This window comes from Festucalex cinctus, chromosome 15 (genome assembly GCF_051991245.1).
Source record: "Festucalex cinctus isolate MCC-2025b chromosome 15, RoL_Fcin_1.0, whole genome shotgun sequence".
NCBI classification, from domain to species: Eukaryota; Metazoa; Chordata; class Actinopteri; order Syngnathiformes; family Syngnathidae; genus Festucalex; species Festucalex cinctus.
Genome location: NC_135425.1, coordinates 12,268,695 through 12,281,271, shown reverse-complemented (window position 1 = coordinate 12,281,271; position 12,577 = coordinate 12,268,695). Strand labels below are relative to the sequence as shown.

Sequence of the window (12,577 nt, the reverse complement as noted above, 5' to 3'; positions counted from 1 at the left end):
TTGGGAAGTTCTGCTGACGTTGACTTACAACCAACTTTGTGTCACAATCAGTTAATCTTCCCTTTCGAGAGACATCGAACAATGCTGCTTTTTTCTCTCTTTTTAACAACAATGTCCACTAGTGTTGAAATCACACTCGGCCCTCTCCTTTCTACTTCATCTCATCTTTTTATAAACATCCTGCTTATCTCGACCTGCCCCGCCCGTCGTCTTATCTGGCAAACGGCGGTTTGGGGGCCGAGGGGCTCCCTGCCGTCGCGGGACGCGACAATGAGCAGGAAGTCGGCATGTCGGGCCCCCTCATGGCTAGACCGCGCTCTTTGAAGATGAGGAAATATTTGGAATCAAAGTGTCTGCGGGGTTCTTTTCCAAATCATCCAACAAAGAAAAGGGTGTTCTTGTGATTTCAAGCCAAACAAAGATCCCAAATGTTCCCCCGCTTCAGCTGTAGGAGTTCACTATCAGCATCATTTAAAGAACTGGTGGGACAAGTTTAAAAAGCTCGTCAGACTCACTTGTGGGTTCTTGTAAGAGACTCAAAAGTAGGGGTGTGCCAAAAAATCGAGTCATAAAAGAATCGAGATTCTCATTCATTAATCGAATTGAATCAATATTAATATCCAAAAATCGATTTTATTTAAATTAGAAATGAAGAAGAAGGGGAACAGGCAGTTGTAGCCCACATGCTGTTTTTTATGGGAAAAGTTACTTACAATACAAAATTAATAAATGTTTCAACAAAAAAAAGACACTTTAATGTCTGTATTTGTCATTTTGTCTTGCAAAGCAGACTGGAGTTGATCATGACAATGTTGTGCATATCTGTAAAATGAAGCAGAAATCATTTGTCAATCAAATAATTTTGAATTGAAAATCGGTTGAATCGAGAATCGTAAATCGATTCTGAATCGAATCGTAGATCCAAAAATCGAATCGAATCGTGAGACAGTTAAAGATTCCCAGCCCTACTCAAAAGATGAAATGTCCTTGCGAGGGCAATACTAATGTTTATTTTGCAAAGAGATCATGCGCTTACCGTAAGTCACAGAAAGCTAACAGACAAAACAACAGATGTGAATATTTTCATAGTTTCTAGTTTGGCCAGCATGCTGCAGTTGCAGAGTTCGATACCAATTTTTGCAGACCGATACCAGTGCACAGACACGACAACATTCTCCTTTCCCGGTCACAGGTAGAGTGGCTGAAGAACGAGGAGGTGATCGACCCCGCAGACGACAGGAACTTCTACATCACCATCGACCACAATCTGATCATCAAGCAGGCGCGCCTCTCCGACACGGCCAACTACACGTGCGTGGCCAAGAACATCGTGGCCAAGCGACGCAGCACCACTGCCACCGTCATTGTCTACGGTAAGCCACTCTAACCGGATGATGGGCATATTTGGCTAGCCTCGGTTTTGCTCAACAGGATGCGACTCAAGGGGAGAGTTTGCAATTTTGCTGCTAGCTGTTAGCAGGATTTGAATACAGCTGGGCTCTGGGTGGTACCATCGCTTTCCCTCAATGCAGGCAGCGCGGGTTTGCCTCCCTCCCGGGAGACCATGTTGTTGTGTGTGGAGACAAAAAAAAAAAAAAAGATTTGATTGGATAGTAGGGGTGTTAAAAAAAAATTGATTCGGCAATATATCGCGATATTACAGCGCGCAATTCTCGAATCGATTCGATATGCTCCGAATCGATATTTTTTAATGGAAATATTCAACAAAACGTCTTACTTAGGGTTAGGGTTCATACAGTAAGCATGGAAAAATGTTGTATTAATGAAACATTAAGCCTTAATGTTTTATTTCAATGCTGTTCAAACATGAAACGTATTGCAACAGATTGTTAAATATAGTGGCTCACAGTTTTAAGACTGAAGTTTTCTTACGGTGTACATTTACAAGTTTACTGATTAGTATTTTCTAAATTTGGGTAGAAAAGAAAAGCAATAATCAACATAGATTCAGATTGGGATTAATTGGTACCGAATCGAATCGTAACCTATGAATCGTGATACGAATCGAATCGCCAGGTACTAGGCAATTCACACCCCAATTGGATAGCATGATTTGAATTAAACTGCTAGCAAGATATTAAAATAGCTGTTAGCTAGATTTAAATATAGCTGCTAGCTAGATTTAAATATAGCTGCTAGCAAGATTTAAATATAGCTGCTAGCAAGATTTAAATATGGCTGCTAGCAAGATTTAAATATAGCTGCTAGCAAGATTTAAATCTAGTTTGATAGCTAGATTTAAATATAGATACTAGTAAGATTTAAATAGAGCTACTAGAAAGATTTAAATAGAGCTGCTAGCACAATTTAAATCTAGTTGATAGCTAGATTTAAATATAGCTACTAGTAAGATTTAAATAGAGCTACTAGCAAGATTTAAAATATATCTACGAGCAAGATTTCAATCTAGCTGGTAGAAATATTTAAATATAGCTTCTATCAAGATTTATATATATATAGCGGCTAGCAAGATTTATATATAGCTGCTAGCAAGATTTGAAGATAGCTGCTAGCAAAATTTGACTGTAGCTGCTAGCAAGAGTTGACTGTAACTGCTAGCATGATTTGAATTTAGCCTCTTTTTTTTTTTTTCTTTTTTTTTTTTTTTCTTTTTGTTTGCTATACTTTTGGGGATGTAAAATCAATTAAAACATGAGAGGCGATTCTTACCTGGAGTGGAGCAAAATGCAAGAAACTGTAAACTACACAGGTGCGTGTTACTCACGCAATTTTACCGTATTTTTATTTTTCAAACATTTTTATTTTTCTCTTATTCATGAAATTGCACCTGTGTAATACGTACATTGTGTAGAAAAAGACTAGACGGTGAACCGCTGCTGTAAGACCAATGCAAGCACACACAAACACTTTGAATTTGAACAAGCTTGTTCAACAGCCGATGCGCTCGACGTCTCGACAAGGATTCCCTGTCACCAACGCGGGGAAAGCGCTTTTAATGTCAGCTTATCCTTGATAGGTAAAGTACTTCAATGTCACTACGGCTGCGTGCCTGCAAAATGGGATGCGGTACACACGTTTGCTTAATTGTGTCATGTGTTGTTGAAAGCACTGCAAAGACAGGAAGAGTTGAAGTGAACTTTGTACTAATGTCAAAATATGTCCAAAAAAAAAAGAATTCACGTTTTAGGTCTGCAGGGAGTTAAATAGTCATTACAAAGGAGTATTAAGGAAAGCTTCCATGAGAATGAAGAAGCTCTAATATTATGTGAATATATTGTTGTCATATGGGGTGGGGGATTATTTATAGAGTCAAGTTGTGAAATTAAAACCAAAAAACTAGGGCCGACCTATTTTTGCCGATTGATTTTAGGCACTGCTCCAGAATTTTTTTTTCTCTCCTGCTTCTGAAGGTGGGCTTGACCGATATGTAGCGGGGGATGAGAAAATTACATAATATATATTGTCTTAAGTTATGTCCCTGACAAAGGTAATGACAGTCAAGCATCCCGCCCTCCACAAAAAAATTGGCAAAAAAAAGGGTCAATTATTGCAAATTTTTCTCTTTGTTTTAAAGTTACAGAAAAAAATATCTCAAGGACCACATGACTGTTTTAAAAGTAGCTTACCAGTGATGAGACATTGTGATTTTCTAGGAATGCTGGAGAAGTGATGATTTGGAAACGCAGATTTATGAAAATGAATAAACCTTTGCGTATTGGTATTTATCTGTTTACTGAGAAATTGTTCACATGATCAGTATTTTCACATAAATAAATATTAATTCTTAATAACATTGTTAAAGATAATTTAAGCAAATCTGTTATCTCATAAGTGTGTATCAAACTGGTATTTTTTTGCATTAATTGGGACCCAAAAAGTAGCTCTTGGGTTTAAAAAGGTGATAAGTTGTTTTATGCACTATAAATTTAATCACCCGATTAATTGGTTATCAGAATTTTACGCTGCCAAATATCTGAATCGGTATCAGCTTCTAAAAATCCATTTTGAACCATATTGAGGTTTTTTTTTTGTTTTTTTGTTTTTGTTTTTTTGTTTTTTTGTTTTTTTTGGGGGGGGGGGGGGGTCTCGGCTGATGCTTGGTGTGGGAGTCAAGGTCTCGGAGGCTTGATGTAAAATGTCAGCGGTCGGTTGGCGTTTTGTGGCTACGTTCTGGATTTTGCCGGCTGACAAAGACGGATGAGAGAGGAAAAAGAAGCATTAAGAGGAATCGGTGACTGGAAACTTGCTGCTATCTGACCACCATGTACTGTCTGGCTGCATGACAAAGTGATGGGGCGCTCAAAAAAAAAAAAGTTCTACCCTGTGTTGGCACATTCATGTGTATGTACAGAATATGGCGGTTGGTGGCTGACTTTTCTCAAATTACATTTACCTACTGTAATGAATGGGGGGGGGGGGGGGGGGGGGGGGCCTTTCTGTGGCTTTTCCAGTCTCTCTGTTGCATTGTACTTGAAGCCTCACAATGTTGAAATACCACTCTGCTCATTTCTTATTTTCCCGCCCACCAACAGTAAATGGCGGGTGGTCAACATGGACCGAGTGGTCGGTGTGCAACAGCCGCTGTGGGCGGGGCTACCAGAAGCGCACGCGCAGCTGCACCAACCCGGCGCCACTCAACGGCGGCGCCATCTGCGAGGGGCAAGGCATCCAGAAACTGCCGTGCAATCCTCTCTGTCCAGGTAAGGCTTGTACGCCAATCAACTGTGTGTTATATTCGTGAGATGTAATTAGGGTTACAGAGGTGGGGAATATTGCCAGTGAATTTCCGGAAAATTTCTGGTAAATTTCCATGGGAAGCGAAACAGTTGAAGTTTACTGTGAAACGTTGAACATCATATCTACTGTCTATCTATATATTTTTTTCCAAATTATGTACATTTTGTTTTATTTTTTTATTTTTTTATTTATTGGCCTTCAATTATACTCCCTAGACTTTCGCAATTCACTAAAATGGTGGGGGTCCACTGTGCAGCAATGAATTGATTATTCATCAGCTAATCGATTATCAAATTGATATTTTTTGCAATCAATCATTTACAGATCTTATCAAACTTAAAATTGTTCAGATCCTTGGAATTGTGGTTTATTTGATTTGGTTTTAATTTCTTTTAGTTTGGAAAACAACGTTTTTGCCGATCTTTCCAATGGATCCTACAGACAATATTGGTAATTGAATCATAATTAACTTATATTTGTGCATTTTTTTGCAATTTGAAATGTCCTGTTTTTGAATCAAGAGTTGGAAATGTTTTTTTTCCAATTTGATTAATTGACAAAATAATCGTCAGATTCATCAACGATTAAAATAATCGTTACAACCCGAATATATATTCATTAATTAATAGAATACATGTAAGAATTAAGAACAATTAATTAGATTTTAATAATGATAACTTAGCATTATTAAAATCTAATTAATTGTTCTTCATTCTTACATGTATATGTTTAAACTTAGACAAATAGTCAAGGTATGAGTTTATATTTAAGTTCCCAATTAAGATCCAACCTTCAGTTTTGTAAATTTCTATTTAACATCATTTAGTCACATCCATTCCCATGGAATGCAAATTCCCAGATTTTCGCAACCCTGGACATATTGCATTTTCACGTCGTCATAATTCACTTCATGCCCATTGTCGGTCACGCGTTTGTGCTGTCTGTTGTGTGGTAGTGGATGGCCTGTGGACAGAGTGGAGTAAGTGGTCCACCTGTGGGACAGAGTGCACCCACTGGAGGAGGCGGGAATGCGGCGCGCCGGCACCCAAAAACGGTGGCAAGGACTGTGAGGGCGTGGTGCTGCAGTCCAAGAACTGCACGGACGGCTTGTGCATGCAGAGTGAGTATTATTGTCGGCTCGTTCGCTCGTCGCCATCCCTCCCTCGCAGAAATCACTTGCTCATGCTGTTTCATTTCACTCCAAACACTAACTGCAATCTTTCTCCAGCTTCTGCTTCGTGTCTTGCTTCGAGCAACTTGTGGCTTGATCCCTGACTTGAGTTCTATGCGGCGCTTGAGTCGCAACAATTTTTCTTTGACAACCTTCTTCAGGAGTGACAATTGTAAAAAAAATAAAAATAAAAAAAAATTGAAAAGTATTTATGGCAATCCCTGAGTTGAGTTCGATGTGGCGCTCGAGCCACAAACATTTTTCTTTGACAATCTTCTTCAAATTTGACAATTGTTTAAAAAAAAAAAAAAGTATTTATGGCAATCCCTGAGTTGAGTTCTATGCGGAACTCGAGCAATTTCTCTTTAGCCAGTCTACTTCAGTCTGGCAAATTGTTTCATAGACTAAAAATGGTGTGTCTTTGTTAAATTCCAATCCATGATTTGTTCTATGCAGCGCTCTAGTTGTTACAGTTTTTCTTAGCCAGTCATTTTCAAACTTCACAGTTCTTCCATAGACCGTAGATACTGTGTTAGGTACTGTGTTTCGTTTCAGTTGCAATCCCTGGGTTGAGTTCTATGCAGCACTTGAGTAATTTTCCTTAGCCAGTCCATTTCAACCTGGCTGATTATTCCAAAAATTGTAATTCCTTTTTAAAGTGCAATCCATGAGTTGAGTTCTATGCAGCGCTCGAGATGTGGCAATCTTTCTTAGCCAATCATCTTCAAACATGATAGTTGTTCCATAGGCCAAAAATGGCATGGTATTTATTTTCCAACTGCAATCCCTGAGTTGAGTTCTTTGCGGCGCACGAGCATTAACAATTTTTCTTCGTTTACCTCCTTCAAACTTGACAAGTTTTCCATCGACCAAATTTGGTACTTCATTCTTTAGTTCCAATCCCTGAGAAGAGTTCTAAGCAGCGCTCGAGTCATGGTTTTTTCCGCACCGATCTTCTTCAAACTTGCCAACTGTCACATAGACCAAAAAGAGTATCTCTTTTTTTCAGTTCTATCAGAGTGGGAGAGTGATTCAAGTCTTGCGTTGTACCAGTTGCAATTTTTATCACTGCTAATTAGTGTCATAGCAGCTCTATGTAATACAGCAAAAGTATACATTATGTTTAAAAACGAACACATGGAGATTACACTGTGCAATTAATTACTGCTTATGGGTGTCATTTTTTTTTTTCTTTCTTTCTTTACAATGGCGATTACATGGCAATCACACAAGAAACAGTCTGCTGTGATTGCTAGCTTTTATTTTTAAAATTTGTGGAAGGGAAGCCGAGGCTGCAGCGCGGCACAAGTTTGACCTGGCAATTCCATGTCTGTGAAAGGGAGCAATTGTTGCCGGTAATGGCTCGCTCTCGCCTTCGCGATCATTTCAAAGTTCACAAACAGCTGCAGGAGTTGAAAGCCTTTTCAGTGGCATTTTTTTTCTTTCTCTCTCACTATTGGTTTTGTTGTTTTGTTACGTGGGTGTGCGTGGTAAAAAAAACAAAACAAAAAAAACAAGACAGTTTGTTGTGGCGCACTCAGAAGCGTTTCCTGAGGCGATGAGTTGTTTCGAGTTTTTATTTGAACAAAAGCCAAGCGGTTGAAACGCTTGCCAAACGTGCTGCCATCTCTCCCGTGAAATACGCTGATTTACACTTGCTTGCATGCAGACGTCCAAGCACACCTTTTGTCTATTTATGCGACTTGTAGAACCCTGCACGGGTTTTACCGTACTTACTCAAATAGTGACCGCCCCTTAAAGCCCACAGTCATATAGATTTAGGATCATTTCAAGGATTGATCCCCCCCCCCACCCCCCATGAGAAGCTAAGAGCTTGAAGCCACTCACGTCAACGCTAACGACCGTTTCCACTCCGACTGAGGCGAAGGAGCCATTACGTGAACGCTCGCATTAAGGCAATGGAAGTCGCAATCTGAACTCACCTCCGAGCGCTGATTCACTCCCCGCAGTGATGCATGCTGGGAGGTCTTCGACGCCAGTAAATGCTTCTGATCCTATTTTCTGTCTTTGGATCTCATTTCAACGCTTTCGTGGCAATCGAGCGCTAAAACACGTTTGAGAATTTGATCAAGAACGCATGCGCGAGTCTCCAAGGATGCGTGAGGCCAAAATGTGATTCACACTGCAGTACAAAGTGGACATTTGCAATTTTGTTTATTTCAATGATGCACATCCGATTTCATTTTCTATGCGATTTCATTATGCTTAAACATCATTGTAAAAAATGGACTTCCAATTAAGTATTGTCAAATCCGGTTGTCTATTTTGGCATCAGTTGAGCGAAACTAATAAAGTAACTTGTAATCTAACAAATCAAGTAATGAGTAATGTACTTCTAAAGTCCAGTAATCTATTAATTAAGTAAATTTTTCAAACTGTGGCAACACTGATATCAAATTAAAATATCATAGAAAAGTAATATTTATTACAGCAAACAGTATATATTTTCATTAAACACTTAACTATGGGAAAATAATTTTCAAAAGGCTAGCTTTTATACTTATGCAAGTAGAGGTGTGCAAAATTTCCGATTCTTAGATTATTCACGATTCGGCCGTGGAACAATCGAGAACGATTCACAAACGTCCAAATTCCGATTATATAAATATGCCAAGGGAAGCGAAACGAGCGAAAAGTACGCGGAACTGAAACGCAGTAGCGCGCGCGGTCTTCGGGACGCTTTTTGGGACGCTTTTTGGGACGGACCGAGAGTACACATCCACAACTCACGCCTCGAGATTCAAAACAACAACAAGCATGGCTGAGCTGACCAACCCACCTCTTCATGACATCAGACCTGCTCCGAAAAGGCAAACAACTTGAGGCGGAAGTATCAGCTAGCTGGCTGCAGTGCGTCGGTTAGCGTTCTACAGGGCGCCGCGCAGTGATGCGAACGAACGAACAGAAAAGTAGTGGCTGGCGGTAATGGCGTCTGACTTTATTCAGAAAAGAGTATTGTGGTGGAAATGTATCACGCTTTTGAAAACAAATAGTTTTTAGAAGAAAAACGCTTTATTTCCGAGACCCCAGCCAGCTTGCTGGACTATTTTCTTTTTTATTTTCTTCTCGTCCAACGTCGAACCAGAACGCGTGTCACCGAACGCTGTCAGAAAGAAGTCAGTGCTGATAGCACACACGGGAGGTGAGGATCAAATTGAGATTCATGTTAAAAAAGCCGAACGATCCCATTAATGTTTACATGTTCATGTTTACACAAGTTAAAAAGCAGAAAAGCACTTGAGGGTTTTTTTTTTTTTTGTACCTCTGAGAAACTTTAATGTTTACATGTTCATCTTTACACAACTTAAAAAGCAGGAAAGCACTTTTTTTTTTTTTTAGGCATTTGTATTGAAGTAGTAGTTCACATTGTCTTTCATTTATACCTCAATGCACTTTTGAGTGGATAAAAATAATATATTTTTGCTCAATGCTATGTTTTATTCTGTTGAAGACTGAATATACTTAAAAGCTGTTGTTACAGAATGAGGACTTGAGTATTTTATTTACTGTTTTGAACTGTTAACTTGATACTGAAATAGTAGTTTATGTAGGCCTGGGAGGACTTTTGTACTATTTTTGTAACTAATGTACGAAACATTAAAAGCACAAAAATACATTGTTTTTTTTCTGCTGCCTGGGGGGGAAATCAATAATCGTTTTATAATCGAATCGTAGCCTCTGAATCGTAATCGCAATCGAATCGTGAGGTGCCCCAAGATTCCCACCTCTATATGCAAGCGTGGAACTGTCAATGTGGAGTAAACATTTTTGATTGGCGAGTACATTTGAGCGTATTTGTGAGGACGTTCAAGTACACTCGCAGATCCGTTTAAAGATACTCACCAGTACGTTCAAACACTTGCAAATACGTTCCAACATAATGGAGTTTAATTCTCGTAAATTTTGTAGTTTTTTTTTTTTTTATGTCACAAATCTGTGGGTTTATTTCTTGTAAATGTGTTTTTTTTTCTCTGAATATTACACCTCCTCTAATATGATATATATTTATATACGTGGCCCTAATATGCCATTGTAGTTTCGAGATGACCCATTAAAACAGATGTAAATAAATAAATAGATTTATATGTATTAATTCATGCAGTACCTATAAACCAGGGTACTCCATCAAAGGGTGAGTACTTTCACTTTATTGTAGTAGTCTTTTGTTTTATTCCACAACTTGTTGAAATGCTTGTTGGTTTGCTGTGATTGGCTGGCCGGGAAGGCCTCCACGTTTGCTGATTACGCCAGCAAGTGGTCGTCATCTATCACCTCATTGATTTTGTCGCTCATCTCCCCGTGGCTCTCTGCCTCACTGATAGAGACAACATTGTTTGTGTAGTTGTTTATGGACGGCCCCTGAGAGGCCGAAGATTATGTGTAGTGGTGCACTATGCCTGGCAGGAAGCCCTCCTGCTCCATCTTTTGCTGGCATCGGCAAAGAAATCTTTACTGTGAATTGTTAACGCAGACATAGCGATGCCTGGGCTTGTCTCTTTTGCTAGATTTGTCTCCAATACTTTTCCTCCCTCATCTTTCAAGCTGACTTCTTTCAAGCTAACGTCATTGCTTATCTGACTCACTTGGGCTGGATTTACACTGCGGGTCCGGGTTACACAATTCCAATTTACTCTCAAGTGACACAATTGGGATTATTTGTCCTGGCAGTGTCAAGAGGAGAAATCGGAATCAAGTATTGGGCAAAATCAGTCCTCTACAGGAGGTAGAAATGGTAGTCGTGTGACGGACGCCTTTCAAAAAGGTTTAGAATTGTCTATAAATGGGTTTGCGTGTGACAAATCACAGCTATTCAAGTGTTCACTGTAGGGGTGTGCCAAAAAATCGATTCATAAAAGAAACGAGATTCTCATTTATTAATAGAATCGAATCAATATTTAATATCCAAAAATCGATTTTATTTAAATTAGAAATGAAGGGGAAAAGGCAGTTGTAGCCCACATGCTGTTTTTGTGGAAAAAGGCACTAACCCGGGATTTACACCGGATGCGGCTGCGGTGCGTTCCGGCGACGCAAGCAATTAGATTCCATTCATTCAAATGGTGCAGTTTACACCGCTTGCGTGTGCGTTGCGTGTCGACTGTGTCTCAGCTGCGGCGTGCCGCAGCCCTTCCGCAAGGATAGACCTATTTTGTATTTTTGCCGGACGCCGCATCGGTCGGCCTCCGGCAAATGGCAAACTAGCACAAAACACATCGAGCGGGACAGGAAGACCGACGCGGTTTCAAAATAAATTTCCGGTTACGTTTCAAAATAAAACACTCGCCAGCTCCTATTTCGCAAGCATGTTAGCAAAACGTGATGTGGGCGTAGTCGGGCCTGGAGTTAACGTGTAAGGTGCTCATTCACGGTTTAGACACCAGCGAACATGGACGAGGAGAGGTTTATGTTGGAGGTGGAAAGCCACAAAATAATAAAAGTCCACCTCTCTTTCTGCTTCTCTGTTGAGCTTGACTTTCTGTGTTTGTCGCTGTTTTTAATGCCACATGATTGCGCGCGGTCACACGAGACGCGGGGGGGAAGTGGTCGGCGACGGAGCTGCCGGACCACAGCTGTGCCAACTCACACCGGCTCCCGGTGTGAGTTGGCCAAAAAAATTGACGCGTCTGGAGCACGCAGTCAAGACGCACCGCACCGCAGCCGCAACCGGTGTAAATCTCGGGTTACAATGCAAAATTAATAAATCAATCGATTAGATTTCGATTCACAAGAGTTCAGTTAGATTTGATTTAGATTTTTTTTTTTTCAATTTGATTCACTTCAATTCAATCTGATATTGAATATGATAAAAACGTGATAAAACAGCATAAAAACTCTGCAAACATTACGTTTCAGTTTAAATTTTGCAGAGGCAGTAACTGGTTAATTGATTTAGTTTATTAATGAACGTAACAAGTGTTATAATCACTGAAGTGTTACATGAACATTGACATCAGCAAGCATGAGATGAAAATATCATTTTAATTAAATAATTGGAAATTTAAATTAAAAATATTCAGAATTGTCTTAAAGTGCAGTATGTCATGTCTTTCATAAATGTAAGAAAATACTTTTAAATTCATATAAACAGAAAATTTCAAGAAAAACTGTAAGATACAAAACAATGGCCTTAAAAATTCTATTTTCTTATGAATTTATGGAGGAAAAAAGAGATATTAAATTAATCGATTCGTGGTTTTATGAATAAATAAATTCCCCAAAAAGGAAAATCAATTTGATATCGATTATTTGTTGTTGTTTTTTTAAATCCAGGTCTAATTTACATTGTAAAATGTTAATTAATGTGCATTGTGTGTTTTTATGATGTCATCGTATCTGCTTTGGTGTGAAAAAGGCTTCGAGCACACTGGGGAATGCTAGATGCTAAGCTAACTGCTACACGCCAGCTACAAGCTGTGACTGGCTTGCTTGCGCAGCTAAACAGTGTGCTTATACCCGCAATAATATTAGATGTGTAAAAAATAAAATCAGTTATTAAATCAGAATTGAACACTTGGACCTGCTGTATAAATCCAGTCTGGATCTCTACTTTTGGCTTCTGTTGGATACCGGTGACAGTACGGCTGCTGACTTCTGTGCTAGCGCTGCCACTCTCGCTGCGCTTCTAAGCCGGCTTGATGGATGGCGTCACTCCCTCACTCGAACCAC

The 12,577-nt window shown here is 39.5% G+C and overlaps 1 protein-coding gene across 4 annotated transcripts in view; it reads left to right on the top strand.

Annotated features, from left to right (window-relative positions):
• unc5cb (unc-5 netrin receptor Cb) overlaps positions 1 to 12,577 on the top strand; it is a 150,688-nt gene that overhangs the window by 118,289 nt on the left and 19,822 nt on the right. For all 4 annotated transcript variants that reach the window (XM_077496818.1, XM_077496816.1, XM_077496817.1 and 1 more), the window contains exons 5-7: positions 1,193 to 1,373; positions 4,515 to 4,682; positions 5,675 to 5,839. In XM_077496818.1, coding sequence (XP_077352944.1) covers positions 1,193 to 1,373; positions 4,515 to 4,682; positions 5,675 to 5,839 — 514 coding nt within the window. The remainder of the gene's footprint in view (positions 1 to 1,192; positions 1,374 to 4,514; positions 4,683 to 5,674; positions 5,840 to 12,577) is intronic.